Here is a 15,292-nt window from a genome sequence, read left to right as displayed (position 1 = left end):
GAACTCAGTTCAGTTAGTCTTCTCACACAAGATGAATTGATCACAACAGTAGTGACATCACAGCAAACTTCATAAGGCCACATCCAGACTGACTGTAGTAGACTAGCCTTTCTGTTTTTAACCATGCCTGTGCATTTATAGTATATTGACCTGGCTGTTGTATCTTCAGATTTTCAGAAATTCTCACTCCAGTACTTATAATCCGGAGTACTTGTCTAATCAACATTGTGATCCATGGCTGGTACCTGAGAATCATGCTTCCATATATCAGCCCTGAAACATCGCATATTCCACAATATGACATCTCTCTTTATGAAAAGCATTCTATGAAAACAGGCACAGCTTGCAGACTAAGTGCTGATTTATTAAAATAAGGTACATAAATAAGCAGTAAGAACATAATTCCGCTACAATCACTCTTCATGTAAATATATAAACCGCAGCTGCTACTTCCACAGAAAGTACTCTGCCATCTAGTTAAAACATTCAAAGCAAAGCAAGTTTCAGGTCTTTTTAATATGGAGGTGGTTTCATTGGTGTTTCTGAAAAACCCATGCCAGGAAAAGAAGTGGAGAAGGACCAGCACTTGGAATTTCGTTTAATCCAATACAGAGATAAAAATGATAAACACGAAACATTCTGCACGTGGAGAAGCACAGCAGGTCAGGCAGCATTTAAGGAGAGGAATTAGCAGTAGACATTTTGGACTGAGACTATTCATCATGAAATGTCAACTGCTAATTCCTCTTAGATGCTGCCTGACCTGCTGAGTTCCTGCAGCGCTTTCTGTGAATTACAGAGATATAGGGGTGGTACAGTAGCATAGTGGTTCGCACAAACTTTACAGTACAGGTGACCAGGGTTCAATTCCCCAGCAGCCTGCAAAGAATTTGTACGTTCTCCCTGTGACCACATGGGTTTCCTTTGGCTGGCCCGGTTTCCTTCAACAGTCCAAAGGTGAACTATTTGGTAGATTAATTGGTCATTGTAGGTTGTCCCATGATTAGGCAAGGGTTAAATCAAGAGATTGCAGGGCAGTAGTGTGCAAACTTAAAGCACAAGTATTGGGGGTAAGGTATTGGTGTGGGTGGAGAATTGGTTAGCAGACAGGAAGCAAAGAGTGGGAATAAACGGGACCTTTTCAGAATGGCAGGCGGTAACTAGTGGGGTACCGCAAGGCTCAGTGCTGGGACCCCAGTTGTTTACAATATATATTAATGACTTGGATGAGGGAATTAAATGCAGCATCTCCAAGTTTGCGGATGACACGAAGCTGGGTGGCAGTGTTAGCAGTGAGGAGGATGCTAAGAGGATGCAGGGTGACTTGGATAGGTTGGGTGAGTGGGCAAAATCATGGCAGCTGCAATTTAATGTGGATAAATGTGAAGTTATCCACTTTGGTGGCAAAAATAGGAAAACAGATTATTATCTGAATGGTGGCCGATTAGGAAAAGGGGAGGTGCAACGAGACCTGGGTGTCATTATACACCAGTCATTGAAAGTGGGCATGCAGGTACAGCAGGCGGTGAAAAAGGCGAATGGTATGCTGGCATTTATAGCGAGAGGATTCGAGTACAGGAGCAGGGAGGTACTACTGCAGTTGTACAAGGCCTTGGTGAGACCACACCTGGAGTATTGTGTGCAGTTTTGGTCCCCTAATCTGAGGAAAGACATCTTTGCCATAGAGGGAGTACAAAGAAGGTTCACCAGATTGATTCCTGGGATGGCAGGTCTTTCATATGAAGAAAGACTGGATGAACTGGGCTTGTACTCATTGGAATTTAGAAGATTGAGGGGGAATCTGATTGAAACGTATAAGATCCTAAAGGGATTGGACAGGCTAGATGCGGGAAGATTGTTCCCGATGTTGGGGAGGTCCAGAACGAGGGGTCACAGTTTGAGGATAGAGGGGAAGCCTTTTAGGACCGAGATTAGGAAAAACTTCTTCACACAGAGAGTGGTGAATCTGTGGAATTCTCTGCCACAGCAAACTGTTGAGGCCAGTTCATTGGCTATGTTTAAGAGGGAGTTAGATATGGCCCTTGTGGCTACAGGGGTCAGGGGGTATGGAGGGAAGGCTGGGGTGGGGTTCTGAGTTGGATGATCAGCCATGATCATAATAAATGGCGGTGCAGGCTCAAAGGGCCGAATGGCCTACTCCTGCACCTATTTTCTATGTTCCTATGTTTCTATCTCAATAAATAAATCTTCATTTATACCCTGTGATAATAATATGATTAAGAATAATTGATTATGGAAAAAAATAATGCAACTGTTTCAGTAGAGTGCTTTAAGGCTATTCCATTTTGTTAAAACCTATAGTTTCAAAATATTGTTGGTATGTTATTTGATTGGGTCACGGTAAATCATTCCACAATTATGACAATTATGCCATTTATGTATTGAACTGCTTGTATAGCACTTCTGGAGGCACAAATATCAAAATAAATTATAAACTTGTTTCGGACAGAATAGGTATAAGAGCAAAATTACTAAGCAATAGGGTTGTTTATGAGAATGTATAAGTTCAATTAAGTGAACAACAAAAAATCTCCGGTAGGAAATTTTCTTAGCAAGTTGCTGTGACCTGGAATTGTCCAAAAGAGTGATAGAAGGGATTCCATGAAGAATTCCCCACCGCACAAAGAAAGAAATATGGATATATCTTGTATATAAAAGGAAAAAAAAATACATTGAAAAAGATGTTTCAAAGAGCTATTACAGACTCAATGGACTGAATGGCCTCTGTTGCATAATCCTATGCAACCAGCTTGCCCTGTGAATGTTATACCATTGAATGCTTGGTTCAGCAAGCTGAGCGTTCCAATGCATGGGGAGAAATACAAACAAAAATGCTTTGATAAGTGTTATTCAGAGAGGTCCTGGACACAATTACGACCCTATAATGTTAAAGTACAAGATACTGGAAACACTCGGCAGGTCCGACCGTATCTATGATCTATGTCCGAACAGCGGTTCCATCTCTTACAAGGCCTTTTCGGAAATTTGAGCAAGGTTGTTTACACAAATAGGTTTCTTTTAAACATTTTTTTTGTATTATAAAATAACTGAGCTCTGCAAAAATTACAAAGCCGTCGGTTTCTCGCTTCAATTTGGCACTTTTATTTTGTCAGTTCGTTTATTTTTTTTTAAATACAGTTGTCTTTTTTTTAAAACAGGATTTTAGAAACACTTTCTGTGCACAATGTTAGCCCCAACTTCCTTGTACTCGCAGCTTGTGATCCACATCTGTTGGAAAGCCGACAGGGAGGAAAGGATGGAGCCTCCGATCCACACCGAGTTTTTCCTCTCGGCCGGAGCGCACACTTTGACTGGGGTGCCGGTGGGGACCATTTTGGTCAATTCCTTCAGCATCCTTTCGTCAATGCCCGGGAACAAGCTGGAACCTCCGGCGAGGATCACGTTGGCGTAGAGGTCCCTCCTCAGGTCGATGTCACACTTCATGATGGTGTTGAAGCAGAGTTTATCGATGCCCGGAGCTTCGATGCCAATGTTGGCCGGGATGAAGAGGGTCTCGGGGCAGCGGAACCTTTGGTTCTGGATCTTGATGACCTGACCATCCGGCAGCTTGTAATCTTTCTCCACTTCGCAAGGTTTCCTGCACATTTCTGCCTGCAGATCCAGAGCCACGTAACACAGCCTCTCCTTGATGTCCCTCACTATCTCCTTCTCAGCTGAGCTGACGAACGAGATCCCACCCTCGGTGAGGATCCTCACCAGATACTCGGTGAGGTCCCTTCCTCCCAGCTCCAGCCTCAGAACGGCGTGGGGCAAGCAGTAGCCCTCGTAAATAGGCACCGTGTGGGTCACTCCATCACCACTGTCCATCACACATCCCGTGGTTCTACCGGAGGCATAGAGGGCCAGAACTGCTTGGATGGCGACGTACATGGCCGGCACCTCGAAACCTTCGAAGAGGATCTGACACATCCTCTCCCTGTTGCCCAGGGGATTCAGAGGAGCCTCGGTCACCAGAGCCGGTCTCTCGTTCGGTTTAATTTTCAAATCGTTGTCATACATGTACCTCCAGATCTTGTCCATGTCATCCCAGGAGGTGACTATGCCGTGTTCCACGGGGTACTTGATGGACAGCACCCCTCTCTTGACTTGGGCTTCTTCGCCAATGTAGAAGTCCTTCTGCCCGGCTCCTATGATGAGCGATTTCTGCCGCGGCTTGCCGATCATATTGAAGAAGATGGAGCGAGGATCCTTTTCTCCCGAGACGCCAGATTTGATCAGACCAGACCCATTGTCGATGACTATGGCGGGTTGGAAGTCCATCATCCTTGCCAAGGCGCCGTGAGTAGCCAACACAACGCCCACCTCACACCAATAAGACTGCACCAAAGATGTGCTTTTCAACGTTGCTTAAAAAGCAATGAACTGACCCGTGTGAAGCCCTTGATGTAACATTTCTGTGAGGTTTCACCCATCCAATTGTGACAGCTTGGAAGAATTATGAGGAAATAATCATTGGTGGTCAGTGTCGCGTCATCTAGCAACCCCTGGACAACCACTCAGCGCGGTTACTTCAAAACCAATCTGCAGCAACTTTACTTTTATTTGTGGATAACAATGAAACACGCATCTAAAGTGAAGGCAGCAATCCAACCACACGGCAACACTATTGATTATACAACGATAAATTTAATGAGTGGATAGTTCTAACACATATTCCCCCTTTGGACTTAATCTGAAATCAAACACATCGTAAATAATGGTTAGTTAATGTTAATATTGTTCTCTGTAGATCAGATTAATTCATTTTAATAACTAAGGTAATTATATAATTTTATATGCTGAGTTTACAGTGGCATGCAAAAGTTTGGGCACCCCCATCAAAATTTCTGTTACTGTGAATAGCTAAGCGAGGGATTAGCTATTTCCAAAAGGCATAAAGTTAAAGATGACACATTTCTTTAATATTTTAAGCAAGATTACTTTTTTATTTCCATCTTTTACAGTTTCAAAATAACAAAAAAGGAAAAGGGCCTTAAGCAAAAGTTTGGGCACCCTGCATGGTCAGTACTTAGTAATACCCCCTTTGAAAAAGTATCACAGCTTGTAAACACTTTCTGTAGCCAGCGAAGAGTCTTTCAATTCTTGTTTGGGGGATTTTTGCCCATTCTTCCTTGCAAAAGGCTTCTAGTTCTGTGAGATTCCTGGGCCGTCTTGCATGTACTGCTCTTTTGGGGTCTATACACAGATTTTCGATGATGTTTAGGTCGGGGGACTGTGAGGGCCATGGCAAAACCTTCAGCTTGTGCCTCTTGAGGTAGTCCATCGTGGATTCTGAGGTGTGTTTAGGATCATTATCCTGTTGTAGAAGCCATCCTCTTTTCATCTTCAGCTTTTTTTTAAAAAACAGACGGTGTGATGTTTTCTTCCAGAATTTGCTGGTATTTAATTGAATTCATTCGTCCCTCCACCAGTAAAATGTTCCCTGTGCCACTGGCTGCAACACAAGCCCAAAGCATGATTGATCCACCCCCTGTGCTTAACAGTTGGAGAGGTGTTTTTTCCATGAAATTCTGCACCCTTTTTTCACCAAACATACCTTTGTTCACTGTGGCCAAAAAGTTCTATTTTAACTTCATTAGTCCACAGGACTTGTTTCCAGAATGCATCAGGCTTGTTTAGATGTTCTTTTGCAAACTTCTGACGCTGAATTTTGTGATGAGGATGCAGAAAAGGTTTTCTTCTGATGACTCTTCCATGAAAGTCATATTTGTGCAGATGTCGCTGCACAGTAGAACAGTGCACCACCACTCCAGAGTCAGCAAAATCTTCCTGAAGGTTTTTTGCATTTTAATGGAGGTTTTGATTTGCCTTTCTAGCAATCCTACAAGCAGTTCTCTTGGAAAGTTTTCTAGGTCTTCCAGACCTCAACTTGACCTCCACCTGTTATCTGCCATTTCTTAATTACGAACTGAGGAAATGGCTACCTGAAAACGCTTTGCTATCTTCTTATAGCCTTCTCCTGCTTTGTGAGCATCATTTATTTTAATTTTCAGAGTGCTAGGTAGCTGCTTCGAGGAACCAATGACTGCTGATTGTTGGGACAAGGTTTGAGGAGTCAGGGTATTTATAAAGCTTTGAAATTTGCATCACCTGGCCTTTGCTAATGATAACTGTGAACAAGTCATAGCCCTAACAAGCTAATTAAGGTCTGAGACCTTGGTAAAAGTTATCTGAGAGCTCAAATCTCTTGGGGTGCCCAAACTTTTGCATGGTGCTCCTTTCCTTTTTTTCACTCTAAAATTGTACAAAACAAAAATAATACACTAATCTTGCTTAAAATGTTGAAAAGAAAGTTTCACCTTTAACTTTATGACTTTTGGAGATCAGTTCATCTTCTACTCACTTAACTATTCACAGTAACAGAAATTTTGACCGGGGTGCCCAAACTTTTGCATACCACAGTATTTTGCAATCATTGCTGAACTAAGGAAGTTTTGGACATCAAACATTTGGCAAGGAAAATTGTTATCTACTGTGTTTAGATTTGCATTTCTGATCTGAGGAGCGCTCTGTCACAAACTCAGTTACACTGCAACAGAACTTGTCTGACACCTTTGCTGGAGACAATTCCCAATTTCCTCTGCTCCAACTACTTGTCAAAATAGTTTGCAAAGAAATCCAAGAAAATGTTCTTTTTATTAAATGATAGTGCCTTTACATCATTATATCCTCATTTGGCTTAGTGCAAATTCCAATTTTTTTGCAGTAGCACATGAAAGCAACATTGCCAGCTGTATATAGGGAGACATGGAAATAGACAGCTTGATCAAAGGGATAGGATTTAAGGAAGAGGGATAGAGAGGCAGAGAAGGGAATTCTAGGGGATAGGAGCTTGTCTGTGGAAGCTGCAATTCTGCCACGGGCTGTAAAGAGTTTGTACATTCTCCCCATGACCACGTGGGATTCCTATGAGTGCTCCGGTGTCCTTCACTGTCCAAATACTTAGGTTAATAGGTTAACTGGGTGGCACAGGCTCATTAGACTGGGAGTGCCTGTTACTGTGCTCCATTGTTAAATACAATTCAAAATAAAAATAGATTGAAATGTCATCTAATGTATGACACAACATAAAATAAAACCAACTGTTATGAACTTTCTCAGCCAACATTATACCAAACCGAGGAGAAGGATGAAGTCAGTGCAGGTAAAGTTTCTGGCAGGGATAATGGATTCAGTCTTTCCAGATGTTAGATGGAGGAAACTTCTGATCATCTGGTATTGGAAGCAAGACAGTGGGACAATCAGGACCTTTGGACAGATCAAGAGGGCTGAGGGTAAAGTGCAGATAAGGATCATCACTCTAGGTACAGAACTTGTTTTGTATTTTCCGGTTGCAAGATGTCAAAATGATAGGAAAAATCTAGTGGCCCTCAAACACTAGCATTTGATTCCCTTCTGCTGATGTCTCCTTTACCTTCTTAAAATATAATAATTCTACTTAACGTGAAGACATTTCAGCAGGGATGTCTGCAGAGCAATGCTGCCACGGAGTAGGCTTGTTTGCAATATTGAAGTTTATACAAACTCGGCAATGAAGTTCAAAGGGTCAGGCGGCCAAGTACTGCTTTGAATTGATGAGTACCATTCCAATCATATAAATGTAATTTCAACGAAAGCACGACAGTGCATCCACTTCCTTAAGAGTCTATGGAGATTCGGCATGACATTAAAAACTTTGACATACTTATATAGATTTGTAGTGGAAAGTACATTGATGGCTGTATTATGAACTGGTATTGGAACACCAATGCCTTTGAATGGAAAATCCTACAAGTGGATTTGGCTCAGTACATCATGGGTAAAGCCATCCCGACCATTGAGCACATCTACATGAAACGTTGCCATAGGAAAGCAGCATCCATCATCAAAGATCATCACCACAAAGGCCATGCTTTTTCCCCCATTGCTGCCATCAGGTAGAAAGTACAAGTGCCTCTGGACTCACGCCACCAGGTTCAAGAACAGTTACTACCCCTCAACCATCAGGCACTTGAACAAAGGTGAATAACTATACTCATCGATTGAGGTGTTCCCACAACAAATGATCTCACTTGTCTTGTTTATCTTGTTATTTTATGCTCTTGTTATTTATTGCTATTTACTTATTTTTACATTTGCACAGTCTGTTGTCTTCTATGCTCTACTTGGTCTGTCATTGATCCTGATTATGGTTACTATTCTATAGATTTGCTGAGTATGCCCACAGGAAAAAGAATCCCAGGGTGGTGCATGGTGACATAAATGCACTCTGATAATAAAATTTACTTTGAATTTTGAATATTAACCACAGTGAATCTGGGATGGATGGAGCTGTTCTTATGGGGTTTTTGGATTGGCTCCCTTCAGGGAACTCCATGTGCCTCCATTAATGGCCACTGCTATCCCTGACCTTCCACCTGCATAGTCCAGCTCCCATACCTCCAATTCCTCTCCTCCTCCTCCTCCTCCTCCATCTGCTGTTATTGATGACCTGGTAGGTGAGGAGGTCTGGCCCTCGTGAGGCCAGAGTAAGGGAGCATTTAATAGGCAGCTACATATCGGGTTTGGTACCCCTGCTCTGTTGCTGCAACCAGCTTCCTGAATGAATAAGGGTGAAATCTGACTAAGAGGACACTTGTCTCCAAGGTACCAGCCTGCAATTTGTTGCAGTAAAGGTTGGACATAGAACTGGCACAGGAGGAATACATAACTGCTGTTTGAAACTTCAGCACAAACTTTTACAATCCAGTGTATGCAGTAAATGGTAAAGGAATGCTATTAACTTCTATTGACTGTGACAAGAAATAGACAGGACAATGTGGATGCAGTCTATGGTACATTGAGAGCCTTTACTGCAGGTACTTTCCAGTGCTGTTGCCTCTGCCCGGGAGGAAAGATATAAGTGTTCTTCATGACACATGGAATCTCAAGCCATCTCCTTCTGATAATGGCTGATTGCAGATTGTGCTGGAGCTGGGCGAAGTGCTGCTTTAATGTTTCTTAATTACCAAAATGTATCAATTTCTATAAATTATGGTATTACTTCATTTAATGAAAGAGATGAAGTGTCAAGCTATGGCTTCAACAGGTAATGCAGCTTGAACATAAATTCCCTTGTGAAGCAAAGGCATCAAGTCAAACAGCATTGTTCAATAAAGCTGTTCTTTCACACACATGTGGCTAAAGTAGATCTGTTCATAATGATGATAAAAATAATGCAAGAGTTAAAGCCCTCGTTCTGACCATTAATATAAAGAAAGAGTGAACTCTGATTCATCCATGGTATATGCTAAAATAACATGGAAGTTTGTGAAACAAAATGGAGTTAGCTTAGAAGTGGGAATGTTTTAAGAAAGTAAAAGGAGGACAATTCTACAGTTTTGAGAGGAGGTAATAATGAGTACATGGTTGTCTAAGGAAGGTGAAATCTTTGTCCACGTGCAGATACAAAATGGTGTCTTAACTTGAGAAAGTATTAATATGAGGTGTTTTGAAAGGTATAAAAGGGACAATTTCTTTATGCAAGGGGGAATCTCCTCTTAGATTGGTTGACAACTAGTGCTGACATTAAGAATTGGAGATAGAATCAAGGACATCAAGAGAGAAAAAAATCAGAGAGAGAGAGAGAGAGAGAGAGAGAGGGAGGGAGGGAGAGGGAGAGGGACAGGAAGGGGAGAGAGAGAGAAAAAAAGAGGGAAAGAGCGGTAGAAGGAGAGGGAGAGGGAGGATGCGTGCAAGTTTGTTGGATCTGAGGTTCCTTCAGCATTCGGAAGCTTAGTTAGTTTAGTGGATGATAAGTATTAGTTTGTTTTCCATATACTGTACTTCTTCATTAACCATTTGTTTCTCTTTCTGTATTGTTATATAACATTAATAAAGTGATTTTATGTGATGTAACACGTGTATAGTGCCTCTTTTGTTTGTGAATACATTTGCAAATATCTCTTGCCAAATTAGAAACAAACATGGAGTGAATTTTAAAATAATTTTCATTATGATTAGGTAATCAAACCATTTGGCAACAAGCAGTATTGGATAACAAGCTCTAACAAATGTGTACATGCTGGATGCACCATTGAAATGAGGTGCAGAAATTCTTCATACCTACTGGTGCTGTGTGTTGTGAGCTGAGATTATCCTACAATTTGCTTAGAATAGAGAAGACCACATTGTTAAAGATACGATATCAAGCAAATTTGTCTTATTTTATATTCTATTTTTCATTTATTACACAATAGATTTTTTTTTGTTAGGATAATGCATTTATTCACTTAGGCTTCCATGGTAATATAACATATTTATTAAACAGTTTATTTTAAATACATTGGGAGTTGATCAGAATAACGGCCAATTATTTAATATGTTATCCCATGCAATAATAAAGTACAAAGGAAATTAAATACATTTGTTTATATCTGAACTTGTAAACGAAATGCTGACAAATAGAAAACTAACTCCATGTTCTGACCTTTACCATTAGATGGAGCTCTTTATCTTTCCTGGTGAGGATGAGGACCAGCAATATGCATTAAGACCATAAAACCATTAGACCACAAGACATAGGAGCAGAATTAGGCCATTCAACCTTTTGACTGTTCTCTTCTATTCCATCATGACTGATTTATTAACCTTTTCAACCCCATTCATCCGCCTTCCCCCCATAACCTCTGATGTCCTCACTAATCAAGAACCTATCAACCTCCGCTTTAAATGCATCTAATGACTTGGCCTCCAAGCCAACGATGGCAATGAATTCCACAGTTTCACTACTTTCTGGCTAAATAAATTCCTCCTCATGTCTTTTCAAAAGCGATGTCCTTCTATCCCGAGGCTGTGCATTCTGGTCCTAGTCTCTTCCACTATTAGAAACATCCTGTGCATGTCCACTCTATCTATGCCTTACAGTATTCAGTAGATTTCAATTGTATACGAGGAAAACCCCATTCCAATGCTGTTCTCAATCACATCACCTCCAGCTCTTAGACATTCTTACCCTCGGCCATTAGTCAACCTATAGCCGGGGAGGTGATGACCCCTTCCTGTTAGACTGCTTGTGGTAACTTATTTTTTATTCTTTCCTCTTCTTTTCAAATGTTTATATCTGTGCACCCGTAATGCTACTGTGATACTGTAATTTCCATTGGGATCAATAAAGTATCTATCTATCCATCTACCCTCACCTCTAAGCAGGGATAGACTTCCTAACACCCCATGAGCCTCCACATCCAACTCATCATTCTCCATAAATGGGATCATACTACTAAACACCTTTCTCTTCCCCACAAAATCTTCACCTTCCACTCTCCATGAATCCCTTATCCACCTGTCTCTCCCCACTGATCTTCCTCCTTACACTTATCCCGAGATGGCTAACCATAGCTCAATTGCCACCTATAGATTTGCCAATCACACATCTATTGCTGGCAGAATTTCAGATGGTGACAGAGGCATGTAGGAGTGAGCTAGATCACGAGTGAGCTAGAGTGAGCATGGGATTGCAACAAAAACCTTGCTCTCGACCTCAGTAAGACCAAGAGATTGATTGCAGACTTCAGGAAGAGGAAGTTGAGGGAACACATATTAGTCCTCATTGTGGGATCAGCAGTGAAAAGGGTGAGTAGTTTAAAGTTCCTGTTATCATTTCTGAGGGTCTATCCTGTGCCCAACATATTGATGCAGCTATAAAGAAAGCACAACAGTGTCTATATTTCATTCGGAGTTTGAGGAGATTTGGTATGTCACCAAAGCCACTTGCAAATTTCTACTGGTGTACCATGGAGAGCCTTTTAACTGGTTGCATCACTGTCTCGTATGGAGGGGCCGCTGCACAGGATCAGAAAAAAACTGCAGAGGGTTGAAAACTCAGCCAGCTCCATCAGGGGCACTCACCTCCCCAGCATTGAGGACATCTTCAAAAGACGATACTGTACCTCAAAAATCCGGCATCCATCATTAAGGCTCCCATTGCTCACATCAAACAGGAAGTATGGGAGAAATTAAATAAGTCTTGCAAAAAATAAATAAATACTGTGTATAATGTATATATTGTTGTTGTTCCTTTCCAATCGTTGTGTCTCACTGGGTGGCACCTTGCTGTTTCTTTAGCATTTTTGTCTGTTTTTTATGAGGCCGAGTTGCTAGGTCGATGCTCAACCCAGCTCGGATGGAAAGCGTGCAAGGAGCCGGCAGGATACTTATTTCTTATTGTAACTTATATTGTGTTTTATTATGCACTGCACTGCTCTGCTGCTGCAGCACAAAAACTTGTACGACATTTACCAGTGACGTTAAACCTGATTCTGATTCAGCAAGTGTAAGGGTAAGGTGGCAGTGGAGCTTCATTAAAACTGTATTATCGAAGTAGTTGTATATCAAAAAGGTGACATTGAATTATTGAGGACACCTGTCGCCCAGGAAATGCTTTCTTCTCTCTTCTTCTTACTACCTTCTCTCTTCTTACTACTGCCTTCTCTCTTCTTACTACTGCCATACTGCCATCAGCCTGAGGCCCCATACTAAAAGTTTTACAACCAGTCCCTACCCCTCTGCCCTCAGGTTTCTGAACAGAAAATGAATCAAGCCATGAACATTACCTTACTATTTACGCTTTCTTTTAAAACTACTTATTTAAAACAAATATATATATGTATTCAAGGATTCAAAGCAGATTTACTATGAAAGAGAGTATAAGTTATACATTTTTTAATTTGTCTGCTTACAGGCAAGAAGCCTGAATAAACCAATAAAACAAGACCACAAATCAACAAGCAGAGAAAGAGAGAGAGGAAAAAACACACACACATCATGCAAACAACAGAAACAAGCCAACAGCATCCCGAACCAGACTGAGTCCCAGATCTGCTCCCGGAGCAGCTGGAACAGGCCCAAGACTCGGCCTCCAAATCATCGCACCAGCGGGGCAGAAACACACAAAAACCAGATCAGTTCATATCCTTGGTGCCATAGAGAAAGGAATAAACATTTGCAGGAGAGCAGGAAAAATTCACCCAGCCCTTGCCTCTATTCCCGATACTCAGGCTTCCAGTTTGTCCGGGCTGACGTTTAAAGTGTACAAGCACCGGGTAGTACCACACTCTAAGATCCAGGCCCCAACACAGTGACACACCTGGGCTGCCAGCCCACAGCCATTCTCAATCTCACCATCTTGGCTTGGCACTTGGAACGATCCAACCTTGCACCAGGGTTAGGTGGACAGGATTGAAAATCTTCTGCATCGATTCCTCTCCAAATCGCTCACCTCATCTCCAACAGCGATACAAACTCTGTCTGTGACCCCGGCTCGAACACGTTGTGCCTTGCAATGGCCCAGCATGGCTCATCCCCTGAACCAGCCTCACCTCCACCTAGCTTCTCACTCTCTGCAGTGATAGTTCTCCACAATTTGCTTCAAAAAAGATGTTATAAGTAATGTTTTAGTCGATTCTCTTGCCTTATGATTTACTAGTAAGATGTCACACATCTTTGGTAGCACCGTCTTAAACCAGAAACTGGTTAGGTTTGGGTTTGTATTATATATATGTATAATTTTATGTATGCAGTATTATATAGATGAATAGATATTCTTTCTGCTGGATATGCAGGATTGCTATGTGGTCCTGATGCTTGACCCCCTAGGTTCTCAATATCATTCTGAATGTTGTTCCCCCTACTTTGGTTTTGGCCTTGGAATTCCTTGGAGACAGCGCTGATGTTGCAGAATTTGAGTACATCCATGAACTTCATTCCTCTGACCACCTGGGGGCAAAGTAACAGCACAGATGGAAGACCTGCCACCTCATAGCTCCAGTAAACTCGGTAAACGAGGTTCTGTCCTGATATCTGCTCCTATCTGAACGTTCTCCTTGCGAGCATGTGGGTTTTGTCTGGTCTCCTCCCACATCCCACAATGCATGGAGTAGTAAATTAATTGGCTTCTGTAAATTGCCTCTAGTGTAGATGGCTGGTAGAATCTCAGGGAAGAGTTAAGGGGTATGTGGGAGGAATTAAATGGAATATGGTAAGAATACTGTACAAAAAATGTGGTGGATGGGTTGCATGGAATGTGGGTGAAGTGGCTAGTTCCTATGTTCTAGTTCAAAGGGCATAAGGAGAAACCATCTTACTCAGAATGTTGTTGTGTCTTGGACTTCACTGGCTACCCGATCACAAGTTGCCCAGACTGGATTACGTGGATCAGAGCAAAGGTTGGGTAAGGTTGAGGGGGGAGAAAAAAGTACTTGGGTTTGGATTGTAGTAGACTTCCAATCAGTGCCCTCAAATGAGAACTGGATGGACCCTTGTGGAACAATGATGTGCAGGGCTGTGCAGAGAGAATAGAGGAGTGAGTCTACTGGAGCAACAAGCAATCTGCTGGAGGAACTCACTGTGTTAAACAGTATCTGTGGAAGGGGGAATGAACTGTTGATGAATCCCTGAATTAAGACTGATCCAGTTCCACCTTCCAGAATATCTGCAGTCTCCTGAATATCCAATAGAACTATGTGGAACTTGGGAGGACTAAATGAACCAAAGGACCATATTTTGTGCTGTAACAATCTCACAATGCAATGAAATGTTTTCCCAATATCTTTAGGAGAAACTGGCATGGAAGTTTCTATTGCTCTCCTGGGAAGGCACTATAATGATTTTAGGATCTTGTTGATATGGCTCACTCCACCTGAGCTTAAGCTGCACCAAGGATAAATCAGCCTCCCACGCCATCCTGCACACATCAGAACTGTTTGCACGAATAATACATATTTTCTGGGTTTATTTGACAACAAAAACATGATGGAGCATTGCCAAGTCTACAGGCCGGGAGAGAAGGAAGCTTTAAAGGCAGAGACGAACTCAGGGGCCAACAGTAGTGGTATTAATTGTCATCCTCCTCAGGAATCTAACAATTCCTCCGCTAAGCAGAAAATTAAATGGAAGCAATTTTTGTTATGCAGCCAACACGCAGACGTGATGATTACGGCGGGTTACCCAATCATTTAATTAGACTTTTTACGTGGAGCGGATGAACTGGGAGAACAAATTTTAGTGTTACTTCTGCGTGCTTTAAATTTGTGTTTTGTTGTTAAGGTATCATTTCAGATGCTCTATTTGTTGGAAACATGTGGGATGTACCTTAGGTTCCACACCATTAGGTTCAGGAACAGTTATTACCCTACAACCATCAGGCTCTGGAACTGGTGGGGATAAGTTCTTTCAGCACAGTTCCGAACTGATTCTATTGACAATCTACAGATTTATTTTCAAGGATTCTACA

The 15,292-nt window shown here is 41.8% G+C and overlaps 1 protein-coding gene across 2 annotated transcripts; it reads right to left on the bottom strand.

The window, feature by feature from the left end:
- Window positions 1-3,183: 3,183 nt before the first annotated feature.
- On the bottom strand, window positions 3,184-11,435 carry LOC134345213 (actin, clone 302-like). 2 transcript variants are annotated; one of them, XM_063045500.1, is made up of 2 exons: window positions 11,417-11,435; window positions 3,184-4,289 (listed from the first exon to the last, which is right to left on the bottom strand). In XM_063045500.1, exons 1-2 carry the CDS (start codon window positions 11,433-11,435, stop codon window positions 3,184-3,186), a joined length of 1,125 nt encoding a protein of 374 aa, XP_062901570.1. The 2 variants fall into 2 exon arrangements, with proteins under 2 accessions (XP_062901570.1, XP_062901569.1); XM_063045499.1 differs by lacking the exon at window positions 11,417-11,435 and adding an exon at window positions 8,468-8,495.
- Between the last annotated feature and the right edge of the window lie 3,857 nt (window positions 11,436-15,292).

The sequence above is a fragment of the Mobula hypostoma genome, chromosome 4, assembly GCF_963921235.1.
Source record: "Mobula hypostoma chromosome 4, sMobHyp1.1, whole genome shotgun sequence".
In the NCBI taxonomy this organism is placed as follows: domain Eukaryota; kingdom Metazoa; phylum Chordata; class Chondrichthyes; order Myliobatiformes; family Myliobatidae; genus Mobula; species Mobula hypostoma.
The sequence above is the reverse complement of the archived record's forward strand: the minus strand, read 5'-3'. Positions and strand labels throughout refer to the sequence as shown.